The 25,096-nt window shown below is 47.2% G+C and overlaps 1 protein-coding gene across 1 annotated transcript; it reads left to right on the top strand.

Moving 5' to 3' along the window:
• The first annotated feature begins 2,319 nt into the window (after nt 1-2,319).
• Nucleotides 2,320-25,096, top strand: FBXL3 (F-box and leucine rich repeat protein 3). The gene is made up of 5 exons (XM_088457262.1): nt 2,320-2,698; nt 11,386-11,752; nt 13,812-13,934; nt 17,320-17,491; nt 23,950-25,096. The coding sequence occupies exons 2-5, from the start codon at nt 11,387-11,389 to the stop codon at nt 24,591-24,593; spliced, it is 1,305 nt and encodes a 434-aa protein (XP_088313388.1). The 5' UTR covers nt 2,320-2,698; nt 11,386; the 3' UTR covers nt 24,594-25,096.

Here is a 25,096-nt window from a genome sequence, read left to right on the forward strand (position 1 = left end):
AGCCAAACAGTCGGAATCGAAAGACGCCTCCAAACTATCAGCCCAGCGCTCCATAGCTCTGGCTACCTAACAAATGGCCATAGCCGGCCTAGCTGTCCCCCCCGCAAGGGAATAAATGGACTTTAGGCAGATCTCTACCTTACGGTCCGTAGCATCCTTCAAGGAAGACATGGAGGGCATGGGCAATGTAGCACTACGGACCAGGCGTGTCACATGAGAGTCCACCTGTGGAGGGGATTCCCACTTAGAAAAATAATTATCCGCAAACGGATAAGCCACCACCAAGTGCCTCTGAGGCTGATACCATTTTCCAGGCTGTTTCCACGCCTCCTCTAAATGGTCTACTAACTGACCCGAAAGAGGAAACACTGTGGCGTAACCCTTAATATCGGCACCCTTAATATCCTTAAAAAAGTCATCCTCAATCACTAAAGCTGTGCGGACTGTCCGAATAAGTCTAGGAATATATACCTTGGACCTAGTGTCCTCCTCTTTAGTATGGAGAGGTTCCTGGTCAGAAAGATCCAGAATCTCCCCATCATCAGACGTCACCCTCATAAGGAGCGGACAGAGACGCCACTGGCCGCAACACAGACTCCCCTTGTAACACGTCCGACAAGTGCTGTACAGAACTTGTCAGCGAATTAACCCACGCAGGCTCCTGAGAGACTTGGGGAGGGGAAATAGGGAGACTGTGGGGTACCATCAATTGTCTCGGGAAACCCTGCATGGGTGACGACACCACTGACTGCTGGGACAATCCCATCTGTGAGAACGCAGGCTGCGGAGCTAACTGGCCCACCAGGCTTGTAAGTGCTTTGGCGAAACAAGCCCAGGGCGGCTCCTGTACCGGGGCCTAGACAGTGATTGGCCGCGCCAATAAATAACACTGCCGACATAGCCCCTCCGCGCTACCCTCCCCCTCCGCTATTGGTACCTTACATGTAGTACACATAAGCTGGAGAGGAAAGTCACTCTTAGACATGATGGTAAGTATGTGACCCCTGTCACTGATACTTTTAGTATAGTGTGAGACCACCCTGCAATCACTGCATCGCAAGGGCTTTAGCAGAAAAAGATCAGGGACAGTGAAATGGTTGACAGTAGAAAATGAAAGTACAGGCAGTAGCGCTAGCAGAAGTCACATACAATGCAAAGAAAATGAATTCCTGCACTATCAGCGCTGATACTCAACTACGCAGACACAGAGCCTGGTAGGACACAGCGCTGCATACACTGACCTGAACCTTAACGGAGGAGAGGTATGCCGGGGGACCCAGACCGCGATGCCACCGTCCTAAGCTTCCACCAGCGTTCACCATGCGTTAAGATGGCCACCGAGGAGCATAGAGGAGGCCGGCCTGGGGGAGGAGCGCTGCCACAGGGCCAGTCAGCGTGTGCAGAGAGGGCTGTGTGCAGCGCGGGAGGCGCCGGCTGTGAGACAGGGAAGGCGCGCTCCACTGGCATGCATTTAACCCCTGGGACGCAGCAGCGCTACCTCTCAGCCGCGGTCCGCTGTCCCAGGGGGGTAGTGGAAGCGCAGGTTAATACCTGGCTCCACGCTGCAGCCAGTCCCCAGGGAGCCCCCTGCCTGGGGACTCTGGACCATGTTCAGAAGGGTCCCACCGCAGGACCCCGCTGCTTACCTTGTTGTCCCCCTTAGATCCGGCCATGGTCCCAAACATCTGGGTTCACCGCTAGCTGTGACCCCAGATGTTTACCAGCATCCCCGGATCGGTACCGGTGTTCTGGTACCGGCGGGGGTGTAGGGAAGACAGCATGGACGTCAGTACTGACTGTCCATGCTGTACTTCCAGATGTGCAGCCACAGCTGCATGCAGGAAAACTTCAGGGGCTCTTCTTAGCCCCCCTCTAACAGGTGCATCCGACTCCGGCTGGGCACCAAACGAAACTGGGCACCAAACGAGATGCCTTGGCTCGGGGGCGGGGTATAGGAGGGGGACCCTAGTGCATCCTGGGAGGCTGAAAACGTAACTCTATGGTGCCTGATGCCTGACGTCATCACCTATACCCCAAAGGATCCTGTGGATACCCTATGGACCCTGATGTAGAAACACCAGATTCATTTTTCAGTGCAATATTAAGTATATGCTAAAAGAATATACACCAAGGCCTGTTGGGGATGCAGCTCAGGGCTGCCTATACACGGTTGATGGATGGTTTGCTGCTGTGATGATCAGTGAATGAGAGACTGGCAGTTGGTATATCAGGCGCCGTCGGTGCAGCAGTGACTGCAGCTCTCTCTACTCTCGCTCCCATGAGCACTAGGCCAGGCGCGCTCCAGCCTCCAGCAGCCGGGCGCGCGGCCGTCAGTACGCCGCAATAACTACCATCATCTCGTGAGGGGACGCGCGCTATCGCCGCCATTTTAAGAGAACAGCTGCAGCAGCGACAATAACAATGCGAGGGTGACAACCGCCATAGTCACTCGTACCGAAGGCTTCGTCGTGAGTGGATTTGTGCGTCTGTGGTGACCATCGGCGGCCTCCTAGCCTTTGTGGTATTTGGCCGTGTTGAGCGGCCAGGAGCTAACAGACTAATGAGTGCAGGTGGAGGGCTGCGTTGTGACGGGGAGTTGAGCCAAAATACTGCGGTGCCGGGCTAATGCAACTAGGAGGCGAGAATAATCAGCGTCATCGCTCATACTGGTGCAGATCACATAATACTCGCCATACAGGTACTGTGTATACGCGGCTGCAGTGCCTCACATACTGGTCACGTGGCATCCGCCAGCTGTGGGGGCTGCACATAGCATGCTGTGTGGTCACATGACTCCCTGTCACCCTGCTGCTGTGTGTGTATATACTGTCATGTGTGCGCTCCCAGCTGATCATGTCACTGCCTCCTGTCATGCACTATACATGTAGGAATGTTCTGGTCACCAGCCAGTACGGCTAATAATTCCACCAAATGTGTCTAGTGTATAACTTATTTGATATGGCAAGAAAACATGATTGGCCATCTGCAGCCTTGCATCTTTTGTATAGAGAGACCGTATTACAGAGGTGTACCGGTCATCCATTATCCTTAGATATGACTAAGTACTGTGCCATTGGTGTACTTTAAATATCTCTCTTCCCTACCACCTGTCTGTACATTGTAGATGTGTACCTGCATTTGGTTTAATTACTTACCATGTATGGAATTCCATGTGTATGTATAAATTCAGCTTACAATGATCCATGTTTAGTTTTGTGGTGTCTGTGGTTCATTATAATCTGAATATTGCCTGAAATGTGATTGGAAATGGTTAAAACCATTCAGAAAGCTTTATATTTTATTTCCAGTTACGTACATAGCGCACACATATTCCGCAGCGCTTTACAGAGAATATGTGGCCATTCACATCAGTCCCTGCCCCAGTGGAGTTTACAATCTATGGGGGAAGTCAATTGTTTTTGCGTACTGATGTTTTTTTATGAGCCCATCAGAGCCATTCATTTGTTTCTGCAACAGAAGTGAATGTGTGTTTTCGGCTTCTTTTGTCAGTAGCCAATTAACCTACCTTTTTTATATATTTAGAGGGCAGTAGGAAATCCAAGTACCCGGAGGAAGCACTGGGAGAGTGTACAAACTCCACAGTTAGGGCCATGGTGGGACTCAAATCCAAGACCTAAAGGTGCCCATCCACTAGACGATTAAGTTGAGCGATTTAACGATAACTATATTGTTCATAAATCGTTTGCAAAAATGTCTAAAACGACCAGCGATACGCGCTCCCGCTGGTCGTTTAGACATCTATCATCGGGCAAACATGCTGGACAACCTGATGATAACGTCAGGTTCAACATGTTTGCAGATGATTGATGTGCCTACACTGAATGACTGCTCGTTCAGTGTAGGCACATCACAGACTGACAAATGACTGCACGATTACAATGTCGTAATAGTGCAGTCGTTTTGAGGTCTGCTAGTGTATGGGCACCTTTAGTGCTGCGCATTGCGTGCTGACTACCTAATGTATCTTTAGTGTAGCATCAAAAATGTGCGCTTCAAAATGAAAAAATGTCCTCAGTAAATCAGCACCCTGCCCTAAAAAAAAAAAAAATTCTAGAGTGAACACTATCATACAAAAACCTGTGAGTCTGACATGGGGGCACAATGAGGTACTGTTGTAACGACACTTCATCCAACTCGCCCATAATTTAATCGACCCCCCCCCCCCCCATAGTATTTGCCTGGTATTTCTTATTTTCTCCTTTCTGGCCCTATAATTTAAAGTTTGAGAAGAGCGCTAAGCAGAATAAGAGATGGGTAAATAAATGAAAAGCCAAAATGTGCAAACCCAACAAAATATGCTTCATCGCTATCTCAGATAATCATATATGAAACAGATTGTTTAATGGTGAGCAAATACGCTTTCATTTTTGCAATAGCTTGGTACTGGATGACATCTCATTTTTGGAAGTGATTCAATTGTTTGAGCTGGCGGCTGTCAGTGCCAGGAGCCCAACGGAGCAATTCAATTGTTGCTCCATTCGGGCATGAACAGCCAATGGCGCCTGCATTTCTGCTCGCCCCCCTCCTCAGGAGGCGAGCAGAAAAGTCCGTGATTTGGGCGCCCTAACCAGGACTTTTAGTGGGTGTAGCCGCTATATGACTTATGACTATATATAATTTATATAAACTTCTTAAATAACATGGTGCTGGGCTCTGATTTTTCCTGTGCAGGATAAGCAGACCCAATGATTTAATAATATATTGATCTAAATGTGTACATTTGTTCTTTGTACAAAAAAAAACAATTGTTCTGGTGACGGAGTGGGAAATCCAGTGTGGCGGAAAGGAACATGCATTTTCATTGTCTAATGTAGCATGGAAGTAAATCACACAGTTAATTATATATATATATATATATATATATAAAAATTAACTGTGATTTACTTCCATGCTACATTAGACAATGAAAATGCACGTTCCTTTCCGTCACACTATGTGTGTAGTAACTGTACTAAAGTATGTGTACAAAAATGTATATTATTATTGAGTCGTAGCAAACCTTTTAAACTTCCTCTTGAAATACTGCTATTCACTTTCTATGGAATGGCCCAAAAGAGCCCTAAAATGAGACAAAATATACTTGCACCCATTGTAATGTACCACTAATATAACTGCAGGATTTATTTTCCCAGAAAACTTGCTTTCTATTACTGTTATAGAAAATGCATATAACAGCCATTTGACACAATTTAAGAACCACAAACCCTTTGATTATGTCCACTAACACAATTCTACACTATCACCCTATCTTAGTTTACCTTTTTTGGGGGCACAAACTGATTTCAACATTAACTTTTCGCTGGTCTTCAATGCATGAATTATTGAGCGTATGCGTTCTCGCCTTTTGCAATAGGATTGCCCGATAAACGTATAACTCCCAACTGTCCTGCTTTTTGCGGGACAGTCCCTCTAGTCAGCTACTGTCCCACCCACAGGCTGCAGTGTCCCGCGGTTAGGGGAAGTTGGGGGAAATCAAACTCATCGCACGGGTGATTATGTGTCTGCATCTATTCACTGTGTGGGGAGAGCCTGGGGGCAGCCCAGCATCTCCGGGGATGCTGGGTTCGTCACCAGAGTGTTGAAAAGGAAGTGTTCCGTGAGGGCCAGCCCCTTCACAGCGAGGCCACGCCCCCTTATCGGACTTGTACGCCTTGGGCACGCAAGAGTCTCTATCCTCCTCTTTACAAAGACGGGAGGTGTGTAAACGGGAACACGCAAACATGCAAAAAGTGTCAAATTCGGGCGACTGGTCCGAAAAGTTCTCTCCAGAGAAGACTTAACGTTATTGCGGCTAATTGGATTTGGCCCATTATGTTTATATAACATTTAATTTATTCTTTAAAATATGTAGTAAGATATTCATTAGTATTGGGTGTGACCAAGATGAAATGACTTCCTGTATTTCCTTGTTTATCTATTACAAAAGAAATATCTGGCTGCTGATGTTTTTGTTTTGTGTCACGTACTGAGTAAGGGGTCAATTCTATAATGTACGAGTTGCCGTTGCAAAGGCGTTAAAACGCCGGCAACGGACCGGCACCTTGCATCCTTCGCGGCCGGCTCTGAGCCCGACTTCACAGAATTTTGCTCGCAGCCAAAATCCAGGCTGCCGTAAAGTGCAGCCATTGCCGCGATGATCACGCTAATAGGATTGACCCCTAAGTGTTGTGAAATCTCATCTTTCCAGCATTGAGGGTAGATGTAGTTAATGAAATCTTGTGTGTAATATTTCAGTTATTGTGGATAGGATGGTCGTTCGTGTTTTTTTTTTATAGATGTGAGTGAATTTCACCTTCTAGTTTATATGTAGAGTTTAAGGTCCATTCAGCGGTGCACTTACTGTACCATAAACTTTATTTAGCGCTACAGAATGGGCTCTATTTTGTTCCCATCTGTCTGTGAACAGATAGCACCAACTGTCTTAATAAAATATACTCATATCTGGTGGACATAACTAGGTTTTAGTGCTGTATTTCCTGCATTTTATTGTATCGGAAGTGCGACATTAAGTACAATCAAGCACTGTGTGACTTCTCATTATGCTTTGATGGGCTGGGGATACTTAATACAGGAAGCTAATTTTAAATGTATAAGATAGTCAAACATCTGCTGCTAAAGTTTTAGGAAGGTGGCAGACCATGTCAACTTGCACCTGCTGTTGTAATAGCCAGGCAACACGCTTTATGGGGGGAATTCAGTTGTGGGCACCCGACCTGGCAATTCAATTGTTGCTCCATACGGCCAGTCACCTGGTGCCGCCCACTTCCTGACTGAAGTTGGAGATTGGATAAAGTGATTTGTATTGAATTGCATCATCCTAGCCCTGCCCCTGTTGTAAAATACCACAAATCATGATTTTAAGTAATGTGGACAGGGCCACAATAAAAAGTAGCCCTGCAAACCGCTGCTTTAACCATAAGGGTCACAATGATGTGGCACCATACCCCGCTCCTATGGGATAGGGGAGCCTGTACATGCATTATTTGATCACTAATATTTATAATTTTTTATTTTGAAACTGGTACATTTTTGCTGACTCCACAGTCCTGTAATAAAGCATTATCTTTAATGAAATACTGCATTGAAAACAATCTATACTAATAAGAGTGTTGTGTCTTTCTGTTTCAAGTTGGCGCAAAAACTACTGAACAGATTTTCATGAAAACTTCTTCATTTTGTAGTGGAAACGCCTAGAAATAACCTGTACTTTTTCATCTCGATCCTTCAAGTTAAAGCTGAGCAATTACAAAAACATTTATTGATAGCAATACAAGAGATAAATGTGGCACCATGTGCACGGCCAGTAAGGGGTGGGGGAGAGGATAGGCTGGAGTGGGGCAGGGCACCTGTTGCAAAAAGGACACTATAGCATGCGCCTTTGAAAAGGGGACGTGGTCACTCAAAACAGGGTTGTCCTTAAAGACGTGCCCTCTTTTCATCACTGAAGGGGACGTGCCCAGTACTCACTGAGATGTTGAGCAGCCCCAAAGCTCTCCCTGCAGCGTGAATTTCCCCCCCCCCCCCAGAACACTGCGCCACCCGGCCGGCTGTTTCAGCGGGGCACAGCCATAGTCGTGCCCGTATATTAAGGCTGAATCGAAAAAAAAACGGCATTCTCCCATAGAGAATTCCTGAGGGGGGGCATGGTGTTTAAGGGGCTACACCTCAAAAGCTATTGGAGGTACCGAGCTGATATTTGGCATGGGCAGGTAGAACTGTCGCTCCGTGCATGCCAAATTTCAGGGCAAAAAATGAGGATTTGGGAGTAATCTAAAGTTCCAACTGTCAGTTTTTTCTGTCACACTCAGTTAGGACCACTTTTCTGCTGTTCCCTATGGAGGATAGTTGGGAAGGTATAAGTGAGGATACAGGGCGAATTTAGACTTGGGGTTTGTTTTATTAGGTAGCTGTTGTTCCAGGGTAGGTGCTTTTGGGGTTCAGGTAAATTAGAAAAATAACAGTTTTTAAACTATTACCTCACAAATGCGCCGTTATACAGATGGGGAGCTTCAACTTGTTGCGCAGCCTCAGTAGGTGCCTCCAGCAGGGGGGTGTACTCACTGTGGCTTCACCTGGATGCACCAAGATAGCTGTCCTTTGCGGGCTTTAGCTGCAACGGGACCCGGCAATGGTAGCGGCGGGGAGTTAGCCAGACAGGGACCTAGCGGAGGTGCAGCCATCAACGGTGGTGTGGGCTTTAGCGGGACCCAGGTTCGGCGGGGGAACCAGCGTCGGTGTGAGCGTTGGCAGTGGGCCTGGATCTGAGAGGATCCAGTTCCTGCCAGTCATTCTGCAGAGTTCGGCAGCGGAGCCCATTTCAAAATGGCCGCTGCGAACCAATCACGTCTCGCAACGTCATTGCCTGCTTCCTCGGCTAGCTTATATAAGCCAGCGTGAGGAGGCAGCATGGCAGTTCGACAGCCGGGAGGGAACCCTGTCGGGTTGGCGCCTGCCAGATGAAGACCCTGAAGCCCTTGGGTGGCGGCAGACACACAAAAGAGCTTAAAGGCGCAGGTTGCGCCCGCCAGGCGAAGATGCCGAAGCCCTGGAGTGGTGACGGCCATGCAAAAGACCTTAAAGGCTGCCGTCCCCCAGGTGAAGACTCAATAAAATATTACAATATCAGAGAGGGTATTGTGTTTATTTTAATATTTTCTTTACAGGTGCTAGTTGGCCCTAATGCCCTACGTGCTGGTACATGTGGTTCTCAATGTACCAGCATGTTAGGGAGGCTTGATGGAACCTGTGGTTCACTTGCAAAGAAAAATATATAACGCCACACTTACACAATCAACCTGACACCCACAGCCCAGCGGTGCCGGCGATAGCCCCAGGCTATGAGCGAGGGGGACTCCTTTATTGGGGGGGGTCCCCAGCTCCCTAGGGATCCCTGGCCTGGGCTGACTAGCGATCAGGGGTAATTCTTTTGGACGGGGGCCTGTCTGTGGCACTAACCCCCCTGCTAGAAAGGTTCTGGTGCTGGTTATGGAAAATACAGGGGAACCCTACTTATTTTTTCCCCTGTATTTCCAAAACCAGGATCGACTCAGAGCCTAGTGCTAGTTGTGCTACAGGGGGGTGTTGTGCTACGGGGGGGGGGTAGGGGCACGTCCTTTTATAATTTAACACATATAACATTTTTAACATAGATGGATCTGATAAGTTCAGGCATCTGTATCTAAATTGACTGCATGTGTGTATTTAAACGAGCACACAATTGTGTGAATTAGCAGCTCCACAGTTATGTGAGTGACAGCAATCTCACTCTGTGAGAGTGCTGAATCTGCAGTTAACCACAGGGTGTGATGGCATACTATATCTGTATTGCGCAAGGAACATGTCAGCCTTATTGATCCGAATTTCATTGCTTTTTTTTAAGTTTGAGTGGCAGAAATTCAGTAGGTATTGTGAAAATTCAGATCATATCTAAGAAGCCTTAATGGGACATGTGAAACCGTAAGGTTTTTTGTGGAATATATGTATGTGGGGGGCGGAAGAGGTAATTGATAACCTGTAGAGAATTATTACAGAGCAAAAGCACCCCAGTTGCACATTTGCAACCTGCAGTACTATTAGACAGATTTGATGGCCAGTTCTTAAGAACTGCTAATTATTTTCCCAATTTTAGAATTACTTTTAAAAGGCAAATGGAAAAAGTAATCAATGCAAGAGATATGTGTGGCACTATGCACGTGTGGGGGTGGGGGGGGAGGGGGTGGTTTGGACCTGCATTCACTTGAATAGGATAGGCTACATAGCAGTCTGTGCACAATGACACTGGTGTGAGTGGTGGGTGAAGGCACTGCTGCCACCAATCTGTATAGTGCTGCTGGTCACATGGGTCACTTCCGCGACAAGGCCCCTGTGCAAAGCAATACAACCAGAACACCTCAACTAAAAGAAAATGTTGGCAGAAGTGATTTCATCGTGGATGAAGCCACAGGCAACGGCTAGTTATTTAATAAAAAGTAAAAGTACTTGTTATTTATAAGGGCACCACTTTTGCTAACCAGCAAACTGCCACTGTCTACCTCTTATATTGAAGCAGTGTTCACACCAGTCATATAGCAGAAGATTTAAAAAGAGTAGATTAATTGGAAGTAGCGACTAGCTACATACAACAAACAAACAAAAAAAATGAACTTCATTCAATTTAAGTAGGTTTGATTTAATTTGAGAAGTGTGCTGCCAAATTGCACTCTTTCCCTTTTCCCTTCCTTTATCATCATCATCATCATTTATTTATATGGCGCCAGAAGTGTTCAGCAGCGGCTTACAAAGTACATGAACAAATAAGTAACCAGTGACTTACAATACTATACAAAGCAGGACATGGACATGTATAATAAACATTGCTATATTAGCGACCTTTACGCCGACATAAGCAGCCGAGTGTTGGTTGCCCTAGTGGGAAGTAAAGCTGCATACACACAACAATTTTTTGACCGATTATCGTTAAATGATATCGTTTAACGATAATCGTTTGAAAAAATCGTTCACTTTCTGAGTCAAACAATGAACGATAATCATTCATGCGCGTTCACGTTTGTAGTTCAGTCAGACTTGTCAACTCAACGATTTTCATTAAGGGAATATGCAAAAATTGTTTGTAGTTCAAAAAAATCGTTCATTGCACTTGAAAAAATCTGACAGAAAATCGTTGGTAACAAAATCATTGTGTGTGTATGCAGCTTTAGAGATAAATTAAATTACAGTAGGGAGAAGCACAAGAGGGTAGAGGGCCCTGCTCGAAAGAGCTTGCATGCTTTAATCTGGTTCTGCCTTTGTTCATTTTTTAAAAACAAGGAACTTTTTGTATATGCCATTGCCTGTCATTTTAACTGCTGGAAAATACCTCTAGAAGGGAAATGTTCTGTGATTTGAAAATCAAGCTTGATGCCATACATGAAACCCCATTTATTTCCATTTAAATGTTCTGTGAAAAATGCGTCCTCTTACATTTATTAACATTTGTGGATGCGGTCATGTTATTTTCTCTGCAAAATTAAGTCAGATTTGTTAAGAATGAGATGATTTTGAATAGTTGTATGTCTTTCCCAACTAAAGTTAAACAAATAATGCTGTTTCCAAAGACGTGCATGCACATAAAGTTAAAGTATTGTCTTGGTCATGAAGAAGGGACACCCCCTGGTCATGAAGTGGTTAATTATTATACTTGTCTCGCTTGCTGATCCATTCAGCGTTACTCCTCAGCACATCTGATTTGTGCCAGCTATTTGATGTTCATTGGACCTGAGCGGAGTATAAAGCACAAACTAAAATAAACACTTAGCAATTTCTCCTACAGCTGTGTATCAGGCTGGAGCTCAACAAATATGTGTAACTTGTGTCATTTACTTGCAGGATGAAAAGAGGAAGAATGGACAGTAACAATGGCATAGGTGTGTCTGTCGGGGAGCCGGGGGAACTGTCAAAGAAACAAAGAAATTTAGGAGATGAATCTACAACGATATCCAAGGTTCACGACTGGGGAAATCTACTTCCCGACATCATAATACAGATTTTTCAGTACTTGCCTCTTTTGGATCGTGCGCATGCCTCACAAGTGTGCAGAAACTGGAATGATGTTTTTCACATGCCTGACCTGTGGAGATGCTTTGAATTTGAATTAAACCAGCCAGCAACCTCTTATCTGAAGGCAACACATCCTGACCTGATCAAACAGATAATTAAGAGGCACTCAAATCACCTACAGTATGTCAGCTTTAAGGTATGCTGTCACATTACCAGAATGTTAATATATTACTGAAGTGAGCGGTAGATTGTTTCTTTTGACATTTTGCAAACATGTTGCTTGTATTAGGCAATGCCTATATCTAGCAGTAGTTTTGCCTTTATTAACAGTTATGCATTTTTGCAGGACAAACAAGTTGTATGAATGAACTTAATTTCATATATAAGTGATTTTGACATCACAATCCTGTATCACTGTGACAGGAGCCTCACGTTTCTACTAAGTTGTATTAGGGAACCTGCACCTTCTCTAACGCTAGCTGTGACTCCTTATACCACAGCCCTTTCCTCAGTAGCATAAGTGGACTCGTCCATACCTTGCCCATAACAGAGGAGAAGGATATGAAGATTGACAATCCATGTTGTGTAGTCTAAATTGAATGTGTGGGAAAAAAACCCCATGGGATTGGCACATACGGTAGTTTTTGGCTATGACAAAGCACACTTACAACTGTATCTATATACATATATATATTATTTTATTACTAAAGGGACCCGGCATATGATGGGGTATCTCTGTCTGCCACCCATTCCGCCCTCCTGTTCCTAAGTGCAGAAAGTGATCGTCCTTCTAGCTCAGTGGTCTCTCATCCTGTTGATGCAGTTGGAGCTGTTGTTGGGGGCGCACTTCACCGACTCCCACTGCGCATGTTGGAGACTGTACAGACCTTAGCCAATTATTATATAGGTACATATTACTACAAAGGTGTCCACACAGCATCGCCTAGGTATATATGTGTGTCTTCAATAGCTGTAAGGTGCCTTCCTTAATTCAACAAATGCAACCAGGGAAAATAGCAGGCGGCACTCGAACCATGTATCAGAAAAAATGACACGGAAGCTCCGTAGTATAAGTCAACGTTTCAATTCTATTCAAAGAATTTTCATCAGGACATAACAAATAAGATAATAAACATTTACTTATATAACCTCCACCAAGAACCCCAAAGTGAAAGTGCTGAACGGACCTCACTCCATGACGCTCGTCAGCGCCGTCCGGCATGCAGTCGCGGCGGGGCCGACGTCATCAGTGTGGGTCCGGTTGCTAGGTGACAGGAGAGAAACGTGTAACAGAACACCCATACCAAGAAGCCGCTGCCGGGATCTCTTCCTCTGTCGGCCTGACGCAGCTGGGATTCCAACTGACGGCGGTATTACTTACCGAAAGCACCACAAACACAATTCTTTTTCTTCTCCTTTCACTCCATCTCCATCTCTCTCCAACCCCAACCCCCTTCCTCATCTGTCAATCTCTCTTTTAAAAACATTGTTTTACTATAGAGATTAGCCTTACCATTACATTTTTTTCTTTGCATCTGTACTATTCAACTCCTTGGACATCCTCATGTTTGGAAACTAGATGTGTGTTATGCCGGAACTCTCTGTAAGTGACATCACTGACACAGGTGGGAGGGGTCAGAGGTCATTCCAACTGCTAATGTGATGAACTTTTTATTGCTATATATACATATACTTTTTTTCTTTTAATGGGGCGTCAACATAAGGACAACCCATCAACCCTCTTTATCTAAAAGTGGGTACTTTTGGGTGTCAGTTTGCAGGAGCACTAAATAGCATGGAAATACACTTCCCTATTTAGAACAACTTAAGTGGCCAGGATGGATTCAGTCCTTTTGCCATCTGCACTCATTGTGAATTGGCCCATAGTTTCTTCACCCCTTTTTTGGAGGCAGTTATCACTGGTGACATCACAATGATGATGGGTTTCCACAACAACCCCAGTGATTTCTGTATTTTGCTGTTCTTGTGCCCAGTAGTCAATTCATACCTCCAATACACCGTACAGGATTCTGAGGTTGTCAGTGACAGATATATGGTCTCTGCTGGGACGAGCACAACAGGAAGTAAGTCTAGGGTAGATGCTAAGGGGGCTAAAGAGTGCATTCCATGTGGTATTGGGGAGGATTAGGAACCCTGAGATAGTACTACTGCCTTCTATACCATCTTCCATTTAATTGTTTTACAATCTTGATAGAAATATTAGGCAATCAGTTACTACTTTCTTTTATTTTCAGGTTGATAGCAGTAAGGAGTCGGCAGAAGCTGCATGTAATATCCTATCGCAGCTGGTAAATTGTTCTTTGAAAACACTTGGACTTATTTCAACTGCTCGACCAAGTTTTATGGATTTACCAAAGGTACATGCTATGGCTGATATACATGTCAGTTTCACTTTTTGTAAAAGAATGAAATCAATCAACTGTACATATAGTTATTCATTAACCAGTAGAAAACAAATCACTAAAGATGGTGGTATTGAAATCAATTAAAAGTAAGTTAAATATTGAACCAATAAATATTATAATAAAATTTCATAAGTAATATGTCACCGACCCAATCGGCTATGAGAAAATGGTCACAAGCCACACAATGCCTGAAAATTTTTTAAAAAATTATAGCGCTGTGGTGGAGAACATGAACACACACACGGTGATCGCGCTGAGCGAAAAAGATTGTGGGTCCCATGGACCCCTCACTCTAAAAAAAATTGGGGTCCAACTCTACTGTTTCTGGGTCTCATCACATATTATAGGGGGTGAGGGCAGGCAGTTGTTGGGCTGGGGCCAGGTAGCAATTGGGGTAGAGAGGGGGTTAAGGGCAGGCAGCAGTTGGGGTAAAGCTTGGGAGTAAAGGAATCGAGCAGTTGGGGTAGAGGGGAGTAAGGGCAGGCAGTGCTGAGGATAGGGAGGGGGTAAGTGCAGACAGCAGTTGTGACAGTGCTAGGGGGCAAGGAGGGGGGCTAGAGGCAGGCAGTGCTGGGGTAGGGAGGGGGCAAGGGTAGATAGCTGGTGTAGTACTGGGGGGCAATGAGGGGGTTAGGGGCTTTTACTGGCATTGCACAGAACGGTCCCACCACACACTGGCAGCACCCTGGCACTCCACAAACGTATTCCAGCAAACACTGGCACTGCACAGTAGGGTCCAATGGGGCAGTGATGACATAATGGTGTGGAGGAGCATGGGGCAGTGATGACATAATGGTGTGGAGGGGCAGTGATGACATAATGGTGTGGAGGGGCACGGGGATGTGATGAAATAATGGTGTGGAGGGGCATGGGGCAGTGAAGACATAATGATGTGGAGGGGCACGGGGCAGTGATGACATAATGGTGTGGAGGGGCATGTGGCAGTGATGACATTATGGTGTGGAGGGGCACGGGGATGTGATGACATAATGGTGTGGAGGGGCACGGGGCAGTGATGACATAATGACGTGGAGGGGCACGGGGATGTGATGACGATGGTGTGGAGGGGCATGGGGCAGTGATGACATAATGATGTGGAGGGGCACGGGACAGTGATGACATAATGGTGTGAGGGGTGCAGGGCTCTGACGACATGATGGTTTGTGTGGTGGGGGGCGTTCCTGAAATATACAAGCTGTGAATGAAAAAGAAACACACACTACAGTGACAAGATGGCTTACCTAAACAGTACTGCTGTTCTGCCACAAATACTTAGTTACCCACTATGTCAGTGGATTAGCCTGAGATGATAACATACACCGAATACTGACATGACACATACATGTGACATAATAGGAACAGGCAGCAACATTGCAGCTATCTGGGCAGTTCAATTCGAAACAATGTATTTAGCATCAGAAACATGACCGTGCGGTCACAGAGAGAAGGCTGCCGCAAAGACAGTGCGTGCACTCTGTAAGTTAGTTGTCTGGTGCTGGAGATGCTGCTTGTGAGGGGAGCCACAGCCACTGGTCTCTCCAAGTTGCCGGTGTTGGAAAAGTAATCCCGGAACCGGTCTCTAGCAACTGTGTGCATTTTCTGAGCAGTGAGCAGCAGCTGTGCTGTCACCGCATTTAATGGTACCCAGGCCGGCTCCCCCACTGATGCACTGGGCTGGTGCCTGCAGCAACTAGTGCTCACTGTTTCTTCTAACAGGTAGTGGGCGGTGAGCCGGGGACGAGGCGAGTGTCTAATGGGGACACATCTTCCTCCTCATTGGACGAGGAGATGCTGCTGCCCGCGCTGATTGGTTGGGGAGAGACGCTGGGGAAGTTACTGGGCCGGCTGCTGCGGTACAAACACAGCGCGTCCAGTAGGACCCGCTCACTTTTAAAAAGCGAGTCCCTCATTGTAGCGCGTAAACACTCCTTATAGCACGTATTTTGCAATCACTGCACACAGAATAATAATTAATGCATAAAAAACATACACAACGAGCAATGAAATCAACCATAACCCTATAAAATATACAACTTTTCTTAAGGAATAATTTAATTACATAGTATTCACTTGCAGTTGCATTCCTATGAAAAACTAATAAATCCCAAGTAATTTCCAATAGATACTTTGTATCTCTATAATAACATGTAATAAAGTGATATGTTATGGCTAGCTGGATATAACCACCAGCTCAGTGTATTGCTCCGTGACTTCTAATAATCAGCATAGAATTGTTGTAATAGTAACAGTCACTTGTTTACCAAACCCATGCAGCTTAATGCTGGGCATACACTATACAATTATCTGGGCGAACTGCCTGACATTGGCGGTTCGCCCAGGTGATTGCCATCTGATGCGACATTTTGAAGTTACAAGTCAGCCGCATCAGGGAGTGTATGCGTTGCCGCGAACGGCCGATAGACATTTCCTCTATTCCTTCACAGATAAAATGTCTGTCGGTCTGACACAGATTTTATCTGTCAGTGTATGCCCAGCATTAGGAATACCCGGCTGCTTTGCAATACTGGCAGCCATTCTGGTTATTAGCGTCCGTATACTCACTGTGTCCTTTTGAAATGAAGCTGCAACTTCAAATACCGCGTTCAAGGCAGGAGTGTGGCCTTATCCAGAGTAGATCCAGATTGGCTTGTGTACATGAGCGACTGCTCCTGGGGACCACCATAGATGGAAACAAAATGATGAAATAAAACCCTATAGTTCACATTCACAGGCTTAAAAAGTCTTAACTGTTTTAATGCTTATATCTGGTTATACAAGAGGAGATGAGTGTGAATTCATATTACAGGTTGAGTCTCCCATATTCAAATATTCCGAATTACGGATAATTTTTAGCATGACTGAGATAGTGAAAGCTTGCTTTTTGATGGTTTAATGTACACAAACTTTGCTTAAGGCACCAAATTATTAAAAATATAGTATAAAATAACCGTCAGATAGTGTGTATAAGAAACATAAATTAATTTCATGTATGTACACAAACATTGTTTGAGCCACAAAATTATTAAAAACATTGTATAAAATTACCTGTAGACTGTGTGTATAAGGTGTATATAACACATAAATGCTTTCTGTGTTTTAGATTTGGGTCCCATTCCCAAGATATTTCATTATGGTATGCAAATATTCCAAAATACGGAATATTCCGATATGCAAAATACCCCTGGTCCCAAGCATTTTGGATATGGGAGACTCAACCTGTAATATAATTGAAAAAACACATACACACACATTCTCACTGTGTGACCAGCCATGATTTACATCAAAGTGAAGGCATTTTGCAGAAATAACAATTGCTTGCTTTGTTTCTGTTTTGTAGTCGCACTTCATATCTGCACTTACGGTTGTGTTTGTCAATTCAAAATCACTCTCGTCACTTAAAATTGATGATACTCCGGTTGATGATCCATCTTTGAAAGTACTGGTGGCAAACAACAGCGACACATTGAAACTTCTGAAAATGAGCAGTTGTCCACATGTTTCTCCTGCAGGTAATACCATGTATTTCTACTTCAGGGTCCATAGGGTATCCACAGGATACCTTGGGGTATAGGTGTGACGTCAGTCGCAGGGCACCAAAGAGTTAAGCTTTCAGCCTCCCAGGATGCACTAGGTCCCCCTCCTATACCCCGCCCCCGGGCCAAGGCACCTCAGTTTAGTTTGGTGCCCGGCCGGAGTCGGGTGCACCTGTTGGAGTGGGGGCTAGAAGAGCCCCTGAAGCTTATTCTTCATGCAGCTGTGGCTGCACAACTGGATGAACAGCATGGACAGTCAGTCCTGACGTCCATGCTGTCTTCCCTACACCCCGCCGGTACCAGAACGCCGGTACTGATCCGGGGATGCTGGTGGGCGTCTGGGGTCACAGCTAGCGGTGACCCCAGATGCTCCGGACCATGGCCGGATTCAAGGGGGACAGAGGTAAGCAGCGGGGTCCCGCGGTGGGTCCCCGCTGATCACATGGTCCTAAGTCCCCAGGCAGGGGGCTCCCTGGGGACTGGCTGCAGCGTGGAGCCAGGCGACCAACCTGCGCTTCCACTACCCCCTGGGACAGCGGACCGCAGCAGAGCGGTAGCGCTGCGGCGTCCCAGGGGTTAAATGCATGCCAGGGGAGCGCGCCTTCCCTGTCTCACAGCCGGCGCCTCCCCCGCTGCACACAGCCCTCTCTGCATGCTGCCGACTGGTCCTGTGGCAGCGCTCCTCCCCCAGGCCAGCCTCCTCTCTGCTCCTCGGCGGCCATCTTCTCCAGAACGCATGGTGAACGCTGCTGGAAGCGCTGGACGGAAGCATCGTGGTCTGGGTCCCCCTGCATACCTCTCCTCCGCTGTGGTCAGGTCTGTGTATGCAGCGCTGTGTCCTACCAGGCCCTGTGTCTGTGTAGTTGAGTGATCAGCGCTGTTAGTGCAGGAATTGTTATTTTTCTGCATTGTATGTGACTGTGCTAGCGCTGCTGCCTGTAATTCTTTCTTCTCTAAACTGTCAGCTTTATTACTGTCCCTGTTCTTTCTGCTAAAGCCCTTGCGGTGCGGTGCTGCAGGGTGGTCTCTCGCCTATTTAATACTTAATTGGTGAGAGAGGTCACATACGTGGTGCCATCATGTCTGAAAGTGATTTTCCCCTCCGGCTACAGTGTACCACGTGCAAAGTACCGTTAGCGGAGGGGGAGGGTAGCGCGGAGGGCCTTTGCCGGCAGTGTTTGTCCATGGCGCGGCCTATTACGGTTACAGCACCGGTACAGGAGCCGCCCTGGGCTGGTTTCGCTCAGGCGTTAACAGCTTTAGTGGGCCAGTTAGCTCCACAGCCCGCGTTTACTCCGATGGGTTTGTCCCAGCAGTCTGTGGTGTCGTCACCCATGCAGGGGTTCCCACGACAATTGGTGGTACCCCACAGTCTCCCTATTTCCCCGCTCCCGGGTTCTCAGGAGCCAGCGTGGGTTAACTCCCTGACGAGTTCTGTACAGCACTTGTCGGATGTGTTGCAAGGGGAGTCTGTGATGCGGCCTCATAAAAGGCCGGTGGCGTCTCTGTCCGCTCCTTATGAGGATGACGAAGGGACGTCTGATGATGGGGAGATTCTGGATCCTTACGATCAGGAACCTTTCCATACTAAGGACGCTGATGCTAAGTCCAAAGTATATATTCCTGGACTTATTCGGGCGGTCCGCACAGCCTTGGTGATTGAGGACGAAGTTCCCCCAGCGGCTAAATCTAAGTATGCCTTTTTCAAAGATGTGAAGGGCGATGCCACAGTCTTTCCTCTTTCGGGTCAGTTGGTGGACCATTTAGAGGAGGCGTGGAAACAACCTGGCAAAAGATACCAGCCGCAGAGACGCCTGGCGGTGGCTTATCCGTTCGCGGATAATTATTTTGCGAAGTGGGAATCCCCTCCACAGGTGGATTCTCACGTGACCCGTCTTGTCCGTAGTGCCACATTGCCGATGCCATCCATGTCCTCCCTTAAGGATGCTACGGACCGCAAGGTAGAAATCTGCCTGAAGTCCGCTTATTCCCTTGCAGGGGGGGCAGCACGGCCGGCTATGGCCATTTGCTGGGTTGCCAGAGCGATGGAGCGCTGGGCGGATTCATTAGAGGCTTCTTTTGAATCCGACTGTCCGGCCGATCAGGCGGAGTTGATTGGCAATCTCCGTGATTCGGCCACCTACATCAACGAGGCGGCTCTAGACATTAGTACTCTGGTGTCTAGAATTTCTTCAGCAGCGGTAGCTGCTCGCCGCACCTTGTGGCTGCGATCCTGGAAGGCGGACGCAGATTCCAAGAAAGGTCTGGAAGCGTTGCCGTTTACCGGAGAAGTTCTCTTCGGTCCGGATCTGGATAAGATTGTGGCCACGCTGGCGGCAGCCAAATCTGCCTGTCTCCCGTCGGCCGCTGCTCCTTCTGGTTCGGGACCATCGTCCTTTCGGTCATCTAGGGCCCAGGGCAGGCCCAAACCACAGTCGTTTCCTCGACAGGCTGGCCCTAAGAAATCGGTCAAGCCCCGGAAGCAGGCATGGAGTACCAGACATCCGGCCCCCAAGCCAGATGACAAGCCTGCGGCCTGACGGTCCGGGCCTCCCTTTGGGGGATCCCAGGGTGGGAGGCCGCCTGCTACAGTTCGCCCAGTGTTGGTCGACCACTACGACAGACACTTGGGTTCTGGAGGTGGTTTCCCACGGATACGCCCTCTCCTTCCGGCACAGACCCCCGGCTCGCTTCTTCACCACGGGTCTCCCATCAGACCGGAACAAGGCTACGGAGCTGCGGAAGGTATTGCACACTATGCTCCAGGCTGGAGTTATAGTGGCGGTTCCATTCTCCCAGAGGGGCCAGGGTTTCTATTCAAATCTATTTTTGGTACAGAAACCCAATGGGTCATATCGTCCGATTCTCAACCTCAAAGCACTCAACAAGTCTTTGCGGGTCCCGAAGTTTCGGATGGAGACCCTGCGGTCCATCATTCTGGCGCTGGAACCTGGGGACTACTTGGTGTCATTGGACATACAGGACGCTTACCTGCATGTCCCTATTCTTTGGCGCCATCAACAGTTCCTCAGGTTTGCAATCGGCAGCGACCACTTCCAGTTTCGGGCGTTACCTTTTGGCCTGGCAACAGCACCACGTGTTTTCACCAAGGTGATGGCGGTCATGGCGGCTTCTCTGCGGCTGCAGGGAGTCCGCATGTTGCCGTATTTGGACGACCTGTTATTGGTGGCAGGATCTCCAGAGCTCCTGTTACGCCACTTGGACCTGACCATTGCACTGCTGCAACGGCACGGCTGGCTAATCAACTGGCAGAAGTCCACTCTAATCCCGTCTCGGAGGATTCTGCATCTTGGAGCCTTATTGGACTCGGGACAGCAAAGGATCTTCGTGACGGAGGACAAGATCTCTGCTTTACAGTCAAGGGTGCGCAGTTGTCTGCACAGCCGCCGGGTGTCCTTACACTCGGCGATGAGGTTACTGGGCTCCATGGTGTCGGTGTTCGACATGGTGGAATACGCCCAGTTTCACTCCAGACCTCTGCAGCACCTGATCCTGTCCAAGTGGAACGGGCTGACTCAGTCTCTGAAGTTCCAGACGATTGTGCTCACCCAGGAGGTTCGCCTGTCCCTTACGTGGTGGTTACAGACGACCCACCTCAACAAGGGACGTCCGTTCTGGGTTCCAAATTGGGTCCTGTTGACAACGGACGCCAGTCTTCGGGGCTGGGGAGCAGTTTCGGGTCCACACTTGTTCCAGGGCAGGTGGACGCCGACAGAAGCGGAGCTTCCAATAAATATCTTGGAACTCCGTGCGGTCTTCAATGCTCTCCAGCAGGCACAGCGGTTTCTCCAGGGTCGCCCGGTGCAGGTCCAGTCGGACAACGCTACCACCGTGGCCTACATAAACAGGCAAGGAGGAACTCGCAGTCGGGCGGCTCTCGTAGAGGTCTCTCGGATCCTGGTTTGGGCGGAGCGCAATCTTCCGGCCATATCAGCGGTCTTCATCCCGGGAGTGCTCAATTGGGAGGCGGACTTTCTAAGTCGCCAGGACGTTCATCCGGGGGAATGGTCCCTGCACCCGGACGTTTTTCAACTACTGGTGGACAGGTGGGGTCTTCCAGAAATCGACCTCATGGCGTCCCGGCACAACAACAAGTTGCCGGTGTACGGGTCTCGCACAAGAGACGAAGGGGCGTCTCTGGTGGATGCTCTGTCCGTCCGGTGGACGTTCCGGTTCGCATACCTGTTCCCTCCGGTCTCCCTTCTTCCACGGGTAATCCGGAAATTCAAACAGGAAGGAGGGACGCTCCTGTTGATAGCTCCCGCGTGGCCCAGACGGCACTGGTTCTCAGACCTTCAGGGTCTGTCCGTGGACATTCCTCTGCGGTTGCCGCTACGACCGGACCTTCTGTCTCAGGGTCCTTGCCTTCACCCGGACCTGACTCGGCTGTCTTTGACGGCGTGGCTGTTGAGACGGCCATGCTGAGGTCCCGGGGGTTTTCCAGCTCTGTGGTGCGTACCATGTTACGAGCTCGGAAACCGTCTTCCGCGAGGATATACCATCGCGTGTGGCATACGTTCTTCCAGTGGTGTCGACCGAGAGGTTATGCACCGCTGGAGTTTCGTCTGTCTCGGATTCTCGACTTCCTGCAAGCGGGACTAGATCATGGGCTTCGCCTTGCTTCTTTGAAGGTACAGGTTTCGGCCCTATCTGTCTGGTTTCACCGTAGGATTGCTACAATCCCGGATGTGCGCACCTTTATGCAGGGTGTTCTCCGCATTCAGCCGCCCTTTGTTCCACCTGTGGCGCCTTGGGATTTGGCTGTGGTCCTGAGGGCTCTCCAAGGACCGCCGTTTGAACCACTGGGCTCAGTGGATCTTAAATGGCTAACAGCTAAGACTGTTTTCCTTCTGGCCATTGCTTCGGCCAGACGTGTTTCTGAGTTAGGGGCTCTTTCTTGTAGACCCCCTTTCTTGGTTTTTTATGGGAACAGGGCAGTGCTCCGCACTCGGCCCGAGTTTCTTCCCAAAGTTGTTTCCCAGTTTCATATTAACGAGGAAATAGTTGTTCCGGCCTTTAACTCACCGGGTCTTTCCGTGGGTGAGGCCTCTTTGGATGTTGTGCGGGCCTTAAGGACTTATGTTGACCGCACTTCTTCGTTTAGGAAGTCGGACGCTTTGTTTGTCCTCTTTGGCTTCCGTAAAAAGGGTTGGCCTGCTTCAAAGCAAACTTTGGCAGCCTGGATCCGTATGGCTATTTCTGAAGCTTATCTTCATGAAGGCCTACCGGTCCCTCCTTCTCTGAAGGCTCATTCCACTAGGTCTGTGGGTCCTTCGTGGGCAGCTCGACGTGGTGCCTCGGCAGTTCAGATCTGCAAGGCTGCTACGTGGTCTTCTGTCCATACCTTCGTGAGGTATTACAGGTTTGACACCTTCGCCTCTCAGGATGCTTCCTTCGGGCGGCGGATTCTCCTTTCTGCACAGGAGCGTCCCCACCCTTAAAGGATACTGCTTTGGGACATCCCCAAGGTATCCTGTGGATACCCTATGGACCCTGAAGTAGAAAATATGAGATATGGTAAGAACTTACCCTTGTTATCTCTATTTCTACGAAGTCCATAGGGTTCCACAGGACTCCCGCCCTGTCGCACCTGTGCTGCAGATGTGCTTTGCTCTGGTCACCGGTTTTCCGTCTCCCTCTGGTGAGAATGTGATTCTTGTATGTGTCCAGATCTTTGTTCTCTCTCTTCCTTCTCCTCCTCCGGCCTATGGCTTGGTAACTAACTGAGGTGCCTTGGCCCGGGGGCGGGGTATAGGAGGGGGACCTAGTGCATCCTGGGAGGCTGAAAGCTTAACTCTTTGGTGCCCTGCGACTGACGTCACACCTATACCCCAAGGTATCCTGTGGAACCCTATGGACTTCGTAGAAATAGAGATAACAAGGGTAAGTTCTTACCATATCTCATATTTTTAAACTATTTAAAGTTACCTTTTGTAGGCCATTTACCTAATCTTATTTTTCTGTGCATCTAGTGAACTGTAGCAATTTTTTTATTTTTGTGCTGAATATAGTGTTTTATTTTAAGAAATACAGGTACTTCCATTAGCTTGTATATAGGACTCCATTCTATTGATGCTGTTGCAGCACTATTCCAGTGCTGGGGTATTACTGCAAATCGAGCCATAGTTCTAAAGATAAAAACTCCACCAGGGTTTCCAGTGAACCATCTGACCACTGTAAAAGCGCAATACAATGCCGTGTATGTAAGCTCTACATTGGAAAACCACCTAAACACAAAATGGGGGAGAATACTTTCTTCAGAAGTTAGAATTAATTCTTGTTTCTTAATCGCCATAATAACCAGTTTACCAAGTCCTGAGGTTTTTGAAATTAAAAAGAATATTGTTAATGCTGAAATGTAACCTCTTTTTATTACTAAGTCGATGACTAAAATATTTCAAATGCATTTGCAGGAATTTTGTGTGTGGCAGATCAGTGTCACGGTCTGCGGGAGTTGGCGTTGAACTATTATTTGCTGAGCGATGAGCTTCTCTTAGCACTGTCTTCTGAAAAACATGTCCGTTTGGAACACCTGCGTATTGATGTTGTAAGCGAGAACCCAGGACAAACTCCATTTCACACGATTCAGAAAAGCAGCTGGGATGCTTTGATAAAACACTCTCCTAAGGTGAATTTGGTCATGTACTTTTTCCTCTATGAAGAGGAGTTTGATCCTTTTTTCCGTTATGAAACACCAGTCACACACCTATACTTTGGGAGATCTGTAAGCAAGGAAGTGCTTGGTCGTGTAGGCATGACCTGTCCTCGGCTAGTGGAGCTGGTTGTGTGCGCTAATGGACTTCGGCCTCTTGATGAGGAACTGATTCGCATTGCAGAGCGGTGCAAAAGTCTGACAGCCATTGGACTTGGGGAGTGTGAAGTCTCTTGTTCTGCTTTTGTAGAGTTTGTAAAGATGTGTGGCGGCCGCCTGTCCCAGCTTTCTATAATGGAGGAAGTATTAATTCCTGATCAGAAGTATAATCTGGAGCAAATTCATTGGGAAGTTTCAAAGCATCTTGGCAGAGTCTGGTTTCCAGACATGATGCCTACTTGGTAGTCATCTGAAACCGGTTTAATTCCAGTGGATATATGGAATAGCACCTTAATCTTCTTCATGGCGATCTAATAAACTAAACTGCAGATTTTAATTTTTTTTTCCCCTCCTTTTCACTGTATTTAAAATGTATGCAGAGCTAATTTATTTACATTTGAAACCACTAGTTGATAAATGTAGGGACCATAATATAGTTGTTTTTTTTTTTTTTTTTTTTTTTCTTATGTAAATTCTATAGATTGGATTAAAATATAGTAATATACTTGTGAGAAATCTAGGCCGGAAGTATGTTATTTGCTCAATACGTTTTTTTTAATTCATTCCTTTAGAAGCATACAATATAATGCAGATAATACACATTTTCATAGCCTGATATTGTACACACTTTCATTTGCAGTTCAGCTGCCAGGTATATTTTGCCAAAGGCAAAAAGTACATTTTTGTACTTGTATAGTGCATTTATAATTTCTATGTACCTAATAAACAGACCCTGCCCTCTTGTGTCA

This window comes from Taudactylus pleione, unplaced genomic scaffold (assembly GCF_031769625.1).
Source record: "Taudactylus pleione unplaced genomic scaffold, aTauple2 ptg000041l, whole genome shotgun sequence".
Lineage (NCBI taxonomy): Eukaryota > Metazoa > Chordata > Amphibia > Anura > Myobatrachidae > Taudactylus > Taudactylus pleione.